At 38.9% G+C, this 16,805-nt stretch overlaps 1 protein-coding gene across 1 annotated transcript; it reads right to left on the minus strand.

The window, feature by feature from the left end:
* Positions 1-815: 815 nt before the first annotated feature.
* ces3 (carboxylesterase 3) lies at positions 816-12,649 on the minus strand. Its single transcript, XM_034686083.1, has 13 exons — positions 12,583-12,649; positions 8,460-8,661; positions 8,206-8,344; positions 5,091-5,224; positions 4,864-5,017; positions 4,556-4,660; positions 4,338-4,439; positions 3,739-3,879; positions 3,551-3,631; positions 3,112-3,253; positions 2,679-2,828; positions 2,444-2,516; positions 816-1,177 (listed from the first exon to the last, which is right to left on the minus strand). Exons 1-13 carry the CDS (start codon positions 12,647-12,649, stop codon positions 997-999), a joined length of 1,671 nt encoding a protein of 556 aa, XP_034541974.1. The 3' UTR covers positions 816-996.
* Between the last annotated feature and the right edge of the window lie 4,156 nt (positions 12,650-16,805).

The raw sequence follows: 16,805 nt of genomic DNA on the forward strand, positions 1-16,805 counted from the left end.
GCATGCGCAAATAGATACGAACACAACGAGGGGGAACCCAATGACGTTGAAAAGCAGCACAGCCAATCAGAACGACTGCTGAGCCGCGACGAAACCGGACGAAACAGAAGTGATATACAGTACTATTTCCTACAAAATAAAAGCATGATGATTCAATTCAGACCGTGTGTAATAATTATATTAGGAACAAATAGATTGGGGGTAGTAGTTATTTTCATTATTTAGCTTTTATATTAACTATTCTGCTTACTTAACTCGTGCATTGAATAACTCAGATATGACTGAATAATGTAAGGACATATGTTACAGCCATAATAAAAGCTCAAATATTTCATACTACAAACAAAACAAACACTACACTCATATAAGAGGATGCTTGCTGATATCCCTCTCAAATGCTTAGGGAAAATATAATCCTATATAAATATATATAACAGATTCTGTTGTCTCCATTTAGCACTTATAGTTGCTGTTACAGAATAAATATTTTATTTTTAAATAGCTTTGGTCGGAAGTGCTTTTTGCACTCACAACAAATCCTCATTTTAACTTTTCTCCTACAGTCTTTTTAGCACATGATGATGTTTGACTCTACCTATGTATGAAGACTTCTAACAAGTCACGTACAACAAGTATTGGGTGTTTTATGTGCATTATTTATGCTCATATATGAGCAATCATTTTCATTTTTACATATACAGGAAATGTTATTTAACCTATACAATGCATGTCTGCTATACCCCTAAAAGTACATAAGCATTGGCAAGACAAAGACAATTTAGTGGTTCTTTGCAATAAAAAGAAGTCCTTTAATTATGACTATTTATCAAAATACATACTCAAAAAAAGACACTAACATGGAATTAATGGAAAGGGAAAAAACAGCCCATCCCAAAACAGAAACAAATGGGTCTGCAGTACCATTAACTTTGATTATGGATTATTTTAACATTTTGACATACAGACCAAAACAAATGAAACGACAGCTGACAGTGATCACTTTCCAGGTGTGGCTGCTGCTAAGTCTTGTAGCTTCTGAGGAAGGGTGACAGTAGCAAAATGGACTCTGTCCTCCCTCAGTTTCTGTTTTACCGTCTGTGTCAGATCCAGCTCCATGTACTCTTGCTTCTGCCTGTCATACTGAGGCCAGCTAACCAGATAAGGACCATCAGGGGAGCTGAGGATATATGGGAGATATCAAGACATCCAGAGGTTAAGGTAGTCTATCCAGTAGAGAAACTTTCCTTTTAACTGATTTGTATTGTCGGACTTTAGAATAAATGCTATAATATCTTTAAATGTTTTTATCCGAAAAAATGACCTACAGTCATTTTGCACATCCTGTTCTAGAAATGTTCAGCCATATCCAACCCTGATTCCAGAAAGCGGTGATGCTGTTCAAAGTTTTAGAATATTTCAGACATTTTATTTAGGTTGAGGGTTTGTTTACAAAAAAAGAAGACTAGTCAGTTGAATATATGTCGAAAAGCCTTAGCAGATTATGGCTTTACACAGTATCCCACCTCTTAGGAAATCAGATGTTGGTGTATACTTTCTTAATATTAAAACATTTTTCCATGCAGTACAGTATATTGTTTATAAAGCTAATGAACTTATTGAGTATAACTCTAGATCAAAGTTTTTGTGTGGATTTGTTTAACAGGTTATGGAAGAGACAAATTCATATTGATGCCTCTGTGGGGGTGGCTGTAGCTTTCTGGTAGAGTTGGTTGTCGAAAGGTCAAGAATTTGATCCCAGGTCCTGCTATCTATATACTGACGTGTCCTTGGGCAACACACTTAACCTCCAATATGATTGAGATTAGTTAATACTGATACTGATGGGCACTTTACATAGCAGCCTCTGCCATCAGTGTATAAATGCAGTGGCATGTACTGTAAATGTGCTTTAAGTGGTCAGAAGACTAAGTGCTATATAAATACAGCCCATTTACCATTGACTCTGTGTGACCTACAAAAGAAAACATTGCCTTCTGCTAGAAGATGAATATTTCCACTTTTTTTTTTTTTTCATGTCTGTCACATTGCCCGGTTGGTGTGAGATGAGGCCATCCACAACACGCTGCCAACATCTTCTGTTTACATTTCAGCAGCTGAGACAGCAAACCATACTCACACATGTACAGTAAGAGATCAGCAAAGAGATGGGAAGAAACGTTTTGTCCACAGGGATCACAAAGATCAATACAAACTGAGAGATCTTCACAGGAGCTTTAACAGCCTCTGTAAAGCTTTAAACAGGCAAATTTTACCTAATAAAGCTGCTATGGTGAGTGTGTTAGAAAATCCAGCAGAGCTGTATTAGTCTTAATTCAGTGCAATTCAACACTGAACAAACAGTAGAGTTGAGCTGGAATTGCTAAAAAGCTTTGTAAAGTTATAAGAGATATTGATTGTTGCAGCTTAAATTATGCTTACTCACCCAGTGCGGATGAAATTGGCCCAGTACGCCATCATGGTCTTACAAAGACTTTCATCCTCCTTTGTAATGGGGCCTAAAGATAGAACAGGAGGAGTTGAACCACACAGTAAATATCTCACCCATTTAACATGATTTACTTTACTGATTCCACCAAGTCTCAGAACATGGGCCAACATGGCCATGCCTAAGAAGAGACTGGAGCAAGAGAGAACATCAGATAATATATTAAACCTACCAACAATTTTGATATCTCCATCCCAGAAACATCCACCAAACATGAAGCCCACATCGTCTGCGTGATCTGCCTTCACAAAGCTGGGCCTCGTGGCTTTGTGTATCCCAGCAGCGTACACAAACTCATACATGTAGACAGGAACACCCATATCTGAGAACATGAAGAAGGAGACAAGAAGAAGGAGGTGTGTGTTCGTGCTGAGATGGAGGTCAAAGGTCAAGAGTAATTGAACTCAAGGGTTTCTTACGCCTGATCACAATGAGATTAGGGGGAGCATTTAGTAATCTCTAATCTGTACCTGCATGCACTGACAGAATGTGAACAAGCTTTAGATTGATTTGTGCTGATATGTAAACAAGCTTTAGATTGATCTATGGGTGAGGAAAACAAGTCAGATCAGTTTCAGTTTCCTCCCAGGGCAAGACTTTCTGACCTGCGTGGTACCCGGCCACTTTGACGACAGGAAGCGTCATCAGCAGGTCTCCAATGATTTCTGTGAATCTGTCTCTGATCTCTTCAGGAGTCTTAGCGTCTTTCAGGTATTCATCTACGATGAAGTTGTTTAAAGTGGAGATCTGGATCAAGGAAAGAATTTGGACGATCAGATTACTTTAAGAGGCTAAGCTTTAGTTAATTTATTGATTGATAGGACTTATATAGTGCTTTTCTAGATACTTAAAGATGCTTAACATAGTGTGCAAAACAGATAAAGGTTTAAAGAAAGACATATAGGGAGAGAGCAGAGGTCACTTTGAAGGCTTCTTGAGTTGATTTGAGAAAGAATCTTGCAATACAATAAAATACAGCTTAATTCAATCTAATTCAGCCCATCATTATGATCAGCAGGCAGCAGCAGCAGTAACAGAGCTCACCCCTGCAGAATTGAACATGTTCACCACAGCCAGCACAGACTCTCTGTTCATCCCCTTCTCCCAGCCAGGAGGAGCAAAGCTCTGTGATACACAGGACAAAGAGCTTCAAGCTAAGTTTAACATGAAGAACCAATCACAGAGACTTGATACAGTTTTATTCATCTGAAAAATATTTAACACTGTGTGACCTGAGGCAGGATCCATCCAAACTCATGATTGGTTATTCCCAACATCACAGGAATCCTCATCACTTCTTTCCTTTTCAAAAGCTCCTCTGCCAGGTCGGTCAGGAACACGCCGTCCACCACTGCTCCAAGGTAGATCCTCATCTGTACACAAGACACTGCATTGCTAATAATGACTGTCAGAGCTTTATGGCCAAGCAGAAGAAGGGAAATAAAACCTTTCAATGGGGGAAAGGGTCTTGAAATGCTGCCATCTTGTGGCAAAAGTTGGGCATCACACTTAAAATACTGATCTGGACTTTACAATTAAAAACATGAAGTTTGATTGACAGCAGAACTGTGTAATTTTTGACAGCAAGATTAACAACTTGAACTCAGAAAACAAAGTAATCTGAAGCTTTGAAACTCCACTTTGGCAGTTTATATCATGAAGATACACACACAAAAATATTGTCAAATAAGAGTATTTTCTTTGTTTGTTCCTATATTGTCAGTGTACTTACTCTCTAAGACTCAGAATTCAAGACTGAATCAAACATGCAATCATCTCGAGCTCATGACATGTGCAATATCAGTTCATAGATCTTCTCAGGACTTTCTACCTTTTTAGTTGCTTCAACTAGCTCCTCTTGACTTTTCGCCCTCATGCACTGGACCAGTTCCTGTGTGCTGCTGCGGTCACACGCGGCCAGGTTGGCAACTTCCTAGGTACAAGAAAGAAAGAAAAATCAGAACATCATCAAAATCATAGGGATTCAAATCAAGGGCAGCAAAAAAAAAACATAAAACATAAAACACTAAGTATGTCTTTGAGTATTACCTTTGCAGTGGCCAAAGGATGGTTGGTTGTGTAGGTTCCCAGTGTTGCTACTCCACTTTGAAAGATTGCCCTCTGAAACAGTCCTTTAGCTTGTGGAGACAGAGTCTAATCAAGAGAACGGGAATGTTTGTAATCACCTCAAAAAATAGACATGATAGATAAAGACAGAGACTCAAGATTCACTTGAAGATACGTTCTGGACATCATCAGTGCTCCAACAGTGGGGACATGAACATATTAAGGTGTGTAGTATTTCCTATCAGTATATGTACAGTCCTTTACATTTTGTAGTTATTGGTGTTCTTTACCAGGATGGATGCACTGATGCCTCCTGCAGATTCTCCAGCCACTGTGACACTTTGTGGATCCCCATTAAAGGCCTCAATATTTTCCTGAACCCATCTCAGTGCGGCCAGCTGGTCCAAGAAACCCCAGTTCCCCTGAGCGTGTTCATCTCCAGTGCTTTGAACCAAGAAAAGTGAAGACTTCATTTCTTTATCTTAAACAGAATTAGCATCACATCGCTTTTCCTTACCTGAGGTATCCCAGAATGCCGAGGCGATACTGAATAATGACCATCACAATGTTTTCATAAGCAGCTAATGGAGCGCCATCGTACTGAGAAGCTGCACCCATCGACAGACCTCCTCCATGGATCCACACCAAAACCTAACACACAACAGAGCACATGAGACTGTAAGTGTCAGACCTCTCTGAACACAAGGAGCAGTTGTACTAACAAACTAAAGATTGAGCTGGCCGGTTAAAGCTGATTTAGGTGTGTCAATACCTCCATGTGATGTCATTATTATAATTTTTAATCAGCATGAAATCAGATCTGAAAACCTGTAAGCTCTGCAGGCAGTAAAAATGACATTTTAGAGAAAAAGATGAAAGGTTTTAAAATCTTAGTTGAAATTTCAATCCATCATTTATTTTTGCATGGAACCACAGATATGAGAATTGATGTAATACAGTGCAGGTCTGATGTTATAGATATATTGATGTACATGTATTAGAGTTTCCTTTTTTATGTCAGCATGAATTTGAATGAAAAGCAAGTTTTGTGCCTGCATCACCAAAGCCTTTTCATGTCAGCAAGTATGACCATATTATTCAGTGGCACAAAAAATTGTTAGCAGCCCTCAGGGCTTTCTGCCAGAAAGCTCTTTCTTCTTTAAACCAGCGTACAAAAGCTTTTGTCATGAGTGAAACCAGAAATCTGTGTTGACATGTGGTTTTTGCCCAAACCAGGATTTTACCCTGAATTAATCCATGGTTCACAGAACTAAACCTAACAAAAGCAGTGCTATTATGTTTGCCAAATAAAAAACTACTTTGTTGTGTATGTTTGAGAGATTGTGGTTTTGGTGACAACACAATACTTGAAAAGTTTGGTATGTCCGTTAAAACATTTAAATCTGACTAGTTTTTGCCTTTTTGCCTTTATTTTGATAGGACAGTTGAAGAGAGACAGGATATGTGGGAAGTAGAGAGCAGGGGAAGACGTGCAGGAAATGGTCGACCGGCCGGGAATCGAACCGGCGACCCCTGCAATGAGGACTGTAGCCTCTGTATGTGTGTAAATCTGACTTTTGACCTTTCATGAGACTCAGATCTCCAGTTTCTTAAATGTCAGTTCCATGCATGACTGACTCATCCATAAACACTCTATTTACCATATCATCTGAATCTGCTCACCTAACTGAACTCCCAGGCACTGCTGAAGAGGTGGCAGAGATAGAGCTTTTACAGTCAAAACCCTGCTGCTCTGGATCAATCTTCCTTGAGAAAATCTGGTCAGCAGACTCAGTGACCACTCTTCCTAAAAGATACTTATATTGTAGATTTTCCAGATTTAACTCTGAGTTTTTGACTGTCCAGTTCACTGCACCAAAACCACAGGAATCCAGAGACTCCTGCAAGAAACTGCATCATATCTGAGCATATATGGAGATTCATTGAAAGGCTTTATATCAGGACAAATATTTAGTGTGTCAAGATTTGTCAAATGCTACATACAATTAATATAAAATATCCAAAAGTGACCCATGCCATATCTTGAAACATTTGGATTCAGTTTTAGGCTGAAATATTATCAAATCTTGGCATATCATCACTCTATATCTCTGAAGTATAAAAACACTGAGCTGACATTAGAAATGTGACTTGTAGGGAATTCAAAATACGGCATCATATCTGAAAATATCTTAACATCATATTCTGATATTATCAAAGTGGTCCCATTCCAGATCAGATATGCTCCAGATATGGAATTTTACAATGCTGTGGTCGGACATGATCCAGTACAGATTTCATCATATATGGGTCATACTTTGAACTATCTGGTCAAAAACATCTTCAAGTTCAAAGGTATTTTGACACAAGTGTTGGTATCTCTAAATGGTTTGTTGATTTGACCCTATTTATTTGCCTGGTTTTGCTTGTTTCATAAAGTACTTTATGATGTGAGTTTAGGAAAGTGTTCTGCAAATAAAGGTTATTATAAAAACATTGATGTTAAGTCTATGAAAATCCTTCCAACCAAGTTAAAGCTGGGGTTGGCAGTCTCGGAAAACTAGCATGAATTTGAATGTAGCATTTCCTCAGGACTCCGTCTAACCCCTCCCCTCCTCCCTCAGAGCTCCTCCAAAACGACGCCCCCTCATAGGGGACAGGCCTGAGGTCGAGCGAGAGGGGCAGTCAATAGAGTCAGGGAAAGCAGCGGCAGGAGAAGGGGACTCGGAGTGCACGCCGGGGAAATGTATGCGCAGGAGGCGGGCAGAACAGCAGAACGGGATTTGAATGGTTTAAAATTTTGGCACCCAAAAAAGGCTGATTGGTTGGTGTTTTCCCAGGTTTACTCTGGCTATAGATAGCAGCTTTTCTTCACTCTTTTTAAAGAACATCTTATGTATTGATTGCCATCAGGACATAAAGATCATTTTAACCAGTACAACAAAAAAGTGTATCTAAATCTGATTACCAACCCCAGCTTTAATTTGCCTAAAAGTTGATGCTGACTGATGTATAAACTGCAGAGACACTGGTTTTAAAATTCTGTTTGTGAAGTGTCTGTATCAGACTCAAGGAAGTATCTGTTCCACACTAGTGTATGAGGCAAGGTCAATTCAAACTGGCTCACAATAACTTAGCTTCTAGACAAATCAAAGCACAAATCCCTCTTTATAGTAAAAGTATAAACAGTGAATGAGACAGACTGAATACTGAACAAAGATGAAGTGCCAGTAGAAACCAAGGAGGGCATGTGCTTTGCATCCATTGTTTTGATAAACAATCAGCCCTCATTTGACCAAAACTCAGAGGCTTACATTGACAAAGTCAACCAAGCTAATGATAGCAAGCTAACCAAGTTGTCTTACCAGCTTCAAATTGTGTAGCCATGAAGACACTTTGATAGCGAGGTCAAACCTTAGCTAAAGTTCTGTTTGAACAAAGTTAATCAGCAACTAACACATTCGACAAAAATCCCTCAAGTTTGCATAAAGACAGAGGCTGGACAAATTAACATCAACACCTCCAACTAGAAATCAGTGTTAAAAGCAGGGCTGTACCAAATAACATCCACACTGTGAGGAGACTCTGTTATTTTTGTCCATGTCTGTACATGCAGTGTGTCTTTAACCCACTGGCAGTTTGTCTCCTGGTGTCACGTCAGCTGGAGTGTACACGTTCAGATACAGACAGTCCTCTGAAAGCTCAGGTACGATGTATTGCATTGACATGGTCTGAGAAACATTCACCACGAGTTCTGGATCCTGAATACACCTGAGACAGAAAGAGGGAAACAAAGAAAGAGAATTGTGTCTTCAGAGGGAAACATAAATCCATTAACAATGTCTTGTGATTTTTTTTTTTTGTCTTTTTGCCATCCAAATCTTACATGGGGGGCTGCTGTGTGCCATCTCTGTCCCCCTCCCAGGGTTCTGCATCCTTGGGTGCAGCAAAACGTAGGGGCCCCACTGGGGGCTGTGCAAAAGGGATCGCCAGGTACTGTTTCACCCTCCTCTCTGTGCCTTTCACTGTCATGTATGACCCTCGGATTCGGCCATTTTTCAGAGAGACCACAAAGTTGTCGCTCCCTGCTGAAGATGAAAACAAATAAAGATATATTTAACATTACCTCCAGAAAATGTACTTCCCTATATTTGTTGAAATTATTTTGAAGGGACTTGGAGTGAACATCATGTCGACAGAGAAGTTTTATGTTCTTATTTCAATTACATGATTTAGATGTAAGAATGATTTGAATAGTCTGAACTGTTTTGCCCTTTTGAAAATAATTTCAGAATTGACAGTCCAACTTGTTATATTTAAACTTCTGTAATTTTGTTTTGTGTAGTTACTGAAATAAATGGAAGAGGCAACTTGCTACAGGAGTGATGTAGAATAAGTAAATGAGCATTTGAATACTATGAATACTTAAGTTGAAGTCAAATACTGGAGCATTTGACTTCAACTCCCAAATAAAACCTAATTCAAGGACAGTCTTGATGCAAAATTTCTAAATTTTTCTGCGACCATTTCCTACATGTCTTCCCCCGCTCTCCACTCCCCATGTTTCCTGTGTCTCTTCAGATGTCCTATTGAATAAAGGCAAAAAAAGCCCCAAAAATATAATTTAAAAAAAATGCTGCAGCATGTGTTTGTATAAGATGACTTTAGATGTTATTTGGTGCTTTAGAAAGCTTTTAGTGTAAAAGTTCCTTATACCTGACTTCAACATTTTGTTTTTGTTTCAGGTCCCAGTTGTTGGTTAATAGTTTTCTTCCATACAGCATAATGTTGAAGATGTGAATTATTGTTCCAGAGTAAAACAATATTTAAAGCAGGATATACTTTGAGAGTATACGCTGCGTATTATTGAGTAGCTGTTACCACAGCAATTAGAAAAAAATCTTGTTCCGTTTTTAGTTAAACTACAATGGTCAGTGGTTCCTTTTTAAGTAAGCTGGTTTTATGCTAGCCACATAATATCATAGTTTCTATCAATTGCAAAACTGGCTAGTACAATGTTGACTGTATTTATATAACACCTTTAAAACAGATGTTTACAAAATTATTTGACAGAGCAAGCAAGGCAGAAACTCTGAAAGATAACAGAGTAATCATTAAACAGCCTGGAAAAACAGAGATAGCCTAAAAAGATCAACAAAATTCACAAGAAGGCACGAACAATGCAAAAGGCAAAAAAGGAGTAAATACAAATGAAAGAAAATTAAAGTGATTAAACAGGCAGACATTGAAAGGTAGCAAGTAATAAGGCAGAAACAATAAATAAAAGAATAAAACAAAAGACAATAAAAAGTAGTTTAAAAAAGTAAGAAAAAAACATAGAAACAGAGGATTGAAAGATAATTACAAAAGCAAATGCACAACAATATTAAGACCGGTAAGAGCAGGACCTAAAAAGAGGACTTAAAACACATGGATAGAATAAGAGCAGTAGAATAATGACATTTGAAACACTGAAGAGAACATTTTAAAGGTGAAGTCACATGAAGCATGTCTATAAAAGTGGGTTTTAAAGTGTGATTTAAAAGATTTCTCTGATTCTGCATCTTATATCTCCTCATGGAGGTTATTCCAAAACTGTGAGTCCCTGATAGAAAAGACACGGTCACCTGGCTTATAAGGGGTCAGCATATAATATCGTGGCTTGGTGCAAGACCTGGACAAGCTTTCAAAACAATCTCTGTTAATACCAGTAAATATTATGATTTTTTTTCAGGTCCCAGTTGTCCCTGATAGAAAATGGTCTTCCATAAGGCATAATGTTGAAGATGTGGTATATTGTTCCATTATTAAAGGACCAGTTGGAGGCAAGGGAGTGATTTATGGGTAGTGCCAGAGAGGAGGAAGTTAAAGTAATCCAGCCAAGAAAAGATGAGTACTTGAATAACTCAGGGTAAAATTCAGGGTCAACTTGTGTAACAGGTAAATAACAGGACCAGACAACTTTCTTGACGTACTGTCCAAAGGTGAGTTCAGAATCGAAAAATTACAACCCAGCTGGGGGTGTGATGTTTAGGATAGTAAAAAAGAGATAGTAATGGACAAATGTTGAATTTGAGACTTCAAAACAAGTGTCCACAAACCAAAAGGGAGATTCCTGCATAATTTCTTCAGCACTAAATTTTACAGTACAAGCAAAGCTAGGTTCTTCAGCACTATTAAATCTTGGGTACCACCACTGGTTCATATACTACAGGTTGTTAATCACTGCACTAGAGCAGTTTGGATGATAGCTAATGACTGCTCTGGAGAGTTGTTGGTGTCTTTAACAGCTTCAACAATCCGTGGAAATCTATCTTTACAACTACTATTGCTTACTTTGAGTTTTGTCAGTTGTTTAATGTCTTTGTACCTTTACTTCACATGTGTTTTTTTTTCATTTCTACAACACATTTTGATATCACATCTTTTCAGAGGCCAATATCATACATTTTTCTTGTTCCAACATTGGTCATTGAGTTGTATTTTTCTAGATCAGTAAAATGCTACTCATATATGAATGAATACTGTGTGAGAGTTATTTACATTATTTTTCTGCACAAGAACTCAGTGTACTTGATATGTTAATCTTGTGTTTCTGTTCTTATTCTAAAATGTGTCTTTCATTTACAAAGGAGTTTACAACACTTACATTGCCGTCGCAGATAAAGGCAACATTTTGAAAGTTGAAATGTCATGAAAAATTCAAAGTTTCACTTCGAGACTAAAGTCTTCAGCTGCTAAGTGGCACACTTCCACAAATAAAAATTGTTCCCGGGTCAAAACGCTCCCTCACTTGCTAGCAAACTCTGCTCTTTGTTTCGGTTTACTTGTTAATATAATATATTAATATATTATCGAAACACATGGTAACCGTGTAGGAACGCAAAATGCCATCTACTCATATGTGTTGTGTGTATTGAAACACTGCTAAGGTTTAGATGATTACGAGACACAAGGCCTGCTAAAACTATATGGGCTAATACTGATCATGTCATAAGTTTTCATTATTTATTCTTTCTTTTTGGCTTTGTTATGTCTAACAGATTGTTAAAAAATATTAACATTTTTGTAAACTGAGCAGCATACACCCCACAGTGTATCTTACTGCATGTATTTGTGACATCATGTTCAAATACCTAAGTTATTAATATTGCTCATGACTTCAAGTGTTAGTAATGCCAATGTATGACATATCAGCAGCATATGGTAACAGATTAAGCCATAGCTGGATGCTAACATCAGGGAATCTTATAGAAGTTTCCTCTTATTCATTCGAGAATGTAAATGAAATGACTGACTTCAGTTTTCTATTTTTCTCGTTCCAATCACATGGATATTGAAAAAAACAAAGGTGTCTTTAAAGATTGATTTTTTTAAAAGAGCAATGAAGACAGCACTAGAGCATATTAAAAAATACAATTCCACCACTCACCTTCTTTTTTTTGGTTGAAAATGTAATTCGACTTTTTTTTCTCAGAAATGAATTTCATCGTTTTTCTTGAGAATTTGATTTCAACCTCATCATTAAGTGCATAATGAAAAAAAATATTCCTACTTTATTTTTTTCCCCTCGTCACTGGCCCCATTACCCCTCCATAGTTACTTGACTATGGAATGTAAACACTTCTTGGAAGTGTACGTAGTGTTGAGAAATGATTGTTAGAGATGGTCAAACTAAACAAAATAAAGAATAAACTAAAACATAAGTGCAATCAATCCAGAGATTAATAAACGGTTCAGAAATATTGCATTACAGCCTTTGTTTTTCAGACCTTTCAAAACTTCTTCAAAAACGATGTTAATTTATAAGAACGCTGTTTGGTAGCTCCTGAAAAGTTAAAGCAAATGGGCTTCCCTGCCAATATGATTATGCTTTCCCCAGAGTGCTCTCAAGGTCCCGCACTACAAATTTATAGAAGGTTACACTAAGGACCGGTGAATCTATTATGCCAGGAGACTGATGCAGCAAAATGCTCTTCCCTGACATAAGGTAAAATGTGTTTTCTTACCTGGTGCAGCCTGTGCTATCACTGTCAGCACAGGAAGGAGATGAACAAAGAACAGTGCTGTTCTCATCCTGACTGGGCTCAAAAGACGGAAAGAATTACAGTGTCCTTTGAGAGAAATAGCCCTCTGTCCCTGTCCAGGCCCTCTAGGACCACCCCCCACCCCACACACACACACACACACACACACACACACACACACACACACACACACACACACACACACACACACACACACGGACACTTACACGTACACGTACACGTACATGTACACGTACACACACACTAGTGTACACTGTAAATTGTTAATACAGATAAACAAGGTATGTACATGCACTTTCAACCCCAAACTCTCACACAGACACACACACACACACACACACACACACACACACACACACACACACACACACACACACACACACACACACACACACTACAAACAAGCTCTTATGTCACAAGCACAGCTCAGCAGGAATAGTAGAATCTCCATTGATTTAACCTCCAATGCACTTCGAGCAGAACTCTGACCGCTGAGTCAAAAATGACAAAGTCCCGCTCTTTGACCTCTTCAGCTCAATGCTTCAGAACTACATGACCACAGTGAACTGTAAGCTCTCTATAACATACTCGAAGTGAATAAACCGACCTCTGTCAGGTTTTGCATTGTGCAGAGAAATCATAAAACAATCTCTGATCTCAAGAAAGGAAGTTTGCAGTCAGTACAAGTGACACCTGCTTTGAGTAGTGATAGGGTCTTTGTCGGGCTTTGTAAGGGCTGTGCACTTGACTGTCTGAACATTAATAGGACAGGTCAGCTGATGCGGACTGTACCCTATTGCTTTCTTTAGTAAAAATCAAACAGGGCTGGGATTGGCTGTGTAAAATCATGTAAAATGGATTCAGCCAATCCACCAAGCAAGTTTTGTTGTACCTTGTTGTACCTCTTTCTCATTTCAATATGTAGCAAGTCTAACTCGTGTTACAAAAACATCCCTGTCACATGGGTACAGAAAAAAACACATCAGTCCTCAAAAATGTAACCCTCAAAATCCCTCTTCACTACAGAAAGCCTCTCCTACCTAAACATCTTTGACTTGGCATTTGGATCAATCTGCAGTAAATAAAGTAGGAATCCATCCTGAATAAACAATTGGTGTTTGGTAAACAGAGGGGTGACAGTGGTGAGTAGTAAAGTCAGTCAGAACCAAGAACATTATAAGCTTTAAGGGGGCTTTAAGAAGATGGTACACACTGGACCCCCCTCACCCCCACACACACACCCCCACACACATCTTACTAATACCCAGGCCTACTCTTGATTTGATCTTGACTTGGAATTACACCACAGCAAATCTGAGCAAAACCCCACTTCACCTGTCAGATTATTTCTTTATTCAGTTCACTGTCACTTCACCCCAACTTCCTCAAGCTCCCTTTTAAATGAAATTATACTGCAGAAACATTATGTCCTTGCACAAACTCTGCTTTCTAACAAGGTCTTGGCTACCATGCCTCCTCAAAGTGAATTAAACAGACTCTCTGTTAACCAGGCTGCAGACACACTATGCCTCGTCTATGGACCAACTCTGCCTTCTGGTTTAAGCCTGCCTGTAAATTCCGCCCCCAGCCCATGGCTCACCAAAGTCATCAGAAAGCAAAGGTCAGGGTTCAAGGCAGCAGGGAGAAAGTGGTGTAAATCCAGAAAGCCCACTGACTCTAGCCACTATCAGCAAAAACGTGTCATTCTCTTCCAGTTTGAGAATTGCTAATGTCTGCTAACGTCACAAGCACAATTGTAGCCCAGCAGATGTATGGTTTTGGAACCCATCTGACTGATTCTTTTACCGCTTGTACATGTCATAGTGAAGGACAATCAGCTGAGATGCCTCCTGACCACCTGACCTCCCAACCTCCCAACAAAAAATCTAGAATCAAGCATGTTTGTTTTTTCTTTCTGTTGTCAACAATGAGTTCAAGAGCAATAGTTTGTCAAGCTCTGGCAACAGCATCCCTGCCTTTATGATGTGCCATTTAGTCGCAACTAGGACAGACTTAAAAAAAAGAGATGTGTTCCAATGTCAACACCTTGGTTATGATGATTGGTACCACCAATCACTGATTGGTACCACTACATTGCACCACTGTGTTCAAAGCTCTGTGATCGCCTAATCTGACACAGAGATCATTGTAACAGACAAAAAAGATTGTATAGTCTGACCATGGCATAACTACCAATGCAAGATCTGTAGTGCCAAGGACGCACGTACATTATTTTTGGCATTTCACTCACTTCTCTCCCACCAACTCCTCCAACCTCCACTCTGCTCACTCCTGATATGTTGGCCTCAAACTTCACTGATGAGGTTTCTACCATCAGTACCATCAGTCAATTATCTCAGCCTGTCTTACTCAGCATGCAGCCACCAGCCAATAGTGCCTTATTCACATCATTCTGCCTGCTGACTGAGGATGGAGTCTCCAGGATTCTGCTGGAGTCCCGTCCCACTATCTGTCAACTATACACAACAGCTTCCAACCTCCTGTGGAGCATTTATCCACACTGAACCCTGCAGTTACGCACACCGTCAGCTCCTCTCTGTCAACTATGTTTTCCCAGCTGCATTTACTGTAAGCAAGCACAGGTCACCCCAATCCTCAAAAACCCACCCTCTATCCAGCCCAGGTTGAAAACACAGACCGGTCTGTCTTGAATCAAGTCCCTGAATTTCTGTACAACAATAACCTTTTTGACCCAAATGATGGACTTGGCTTTAGACAAAAGCTTGTGCTCAATGAAATCGTTGCATTGTAACATACGAGTGGGTATCTGTGCAACAGAAGTTGGTTTTCAGAAAAACATGTCAAACAAAGATGATATCAGTTGTTAAGAGAGATTTCTAACTCTTACTTGCATCACGCACTCATGCTGTTGTCTGAGCTTCAATAGCTTAGAGGTGGTCCTGAGTATTTTGACAGCTGGATGTCTTTCTCTTGGTAATTTTCTTCCCATGAATCCTATAATGAGACCTATGAATGAGACCCATACCACAAGAAAAATAATGCCAGTGTGTTATAGAATCAAATCAAGTAATTTCACACGTTAAACAGGCTGAGGTTAAAGTGCCGTAACATTACTACAATACAAGTGAAAGTTGTTAAGTCAAATTATTACTTGAGTTAAAGTACTCGAGAACTTGCTTTTAAAAATACTTAAGTATCCAAATACTTTTTTAAAAATCTCAAAATGTATTTTCAAAACTTATGAGTGCAGTCAAGAAGAATGGGTGTGAATTCTGCTACGTTATGTTTATTTACAAAACATTATTAATATCTAAAAAGTATACCATGAAATATAAATGGCAACTAAGTTACTACGAGCACAGACACTTTGGTTTAAAATATTCATAGGGAATAAAACAAGTTTGTTAGCTGCAGACCTCGACATCCTTGATCGGGTTAGATGTTAATTTTTTGTAGGCTGTAATACGGTGGCTCTGAAGGGCAAAACACGATAACATTTCACAAAACACTACGACATGTTGCCTACCCTAAACACCACAGGGCTGCTTCATTGAGTTCTCTTTTGTAGGTTTTTTCGCAATTTGGATATTGTGCTTCGAAAGCACAGTTGTAAGGGGAAGCAGCGCTGTCTACCATACCATAGGGCAACTTTGCAGTGCTTGCCTCTTTAGGTCTTTGTTGAAGTGGTTTAAAACTCAACTCAACTCAACTCAACTTTATTTATAAAGCACTTTAAGAACAACAGCAGTTGGACACAAAGTGCTGTACAGAAACATAATGGATAAAAAACAAACAATAAAATCATAAAATCAATAAGAACAATAAGATAAAATAAAGTTGAAAAATAAAAATAAAAATAAAAAAATAAAATAAAATAAAAAGGCACTAAAACAAGAGCAGGGTCTCATGCTGAGTCGAAAGCCAGGGAATAAAAATGGGTTTTAAGACGAGTTTTAAAAGTGGACAGTGAGGGGGCTTGTCTGACGGCTAAAGGAAGATCGTTCCACAGTTTGGGAGCAGCGACAGAAAAAGCCCTATCCCCCCTGAGCTTCCGCTTGGACCTCGGTACCTCCAGGAGCAGCTGATCAGCTGACCTGAGGCACCGAGCAGGGGCGTAGAGATGGATCAGCTCAGAGAGGTAGGGCGGGGCGAGACCATTTAAAGATTTAAAAACAAATAAAATAATCTTAAAATGGACTCTA

This window comes from Notolabrus celidotus, chromosome 6, assembly GCF_009762535.1.
Source record: "Notolabrus celidotus isolate fNotCel1 chromosome 6, fNotCel1.pri, whole genome shotgun sequence".
NCBI lineage: Eukaryota > Metazoa > Chordata > Actinopteri > Labriformes > Labridae > Notolabrus > Notolabrus celidotus.

Excerpts from the sequence above, each read along its gene's own strand:
- ces3 (XM_034686083.1), bottom strand. The coding sequence starts at position 12,649 with ATGAGAACAGCACTGTTCTTTGTTCATCTCCTTCCTGTGCTGACAGTG. Across the intron at positions 3,880-4,337 it reads TAGTTGAAGCAACTAAAAAG|ATGAGGATCTACCTTGGAGC; the intron begins GTAGAAAGTCCT and ends TCTTGTGTACAG. Across the intron at positions 3,254-3,550 it reads ACATGTTCAATTCTGCAGGG|ATCTCCACTTTAAACAACTT; the intron begins GTGAGCTCTGTT and ends TCCTTGATCCAG.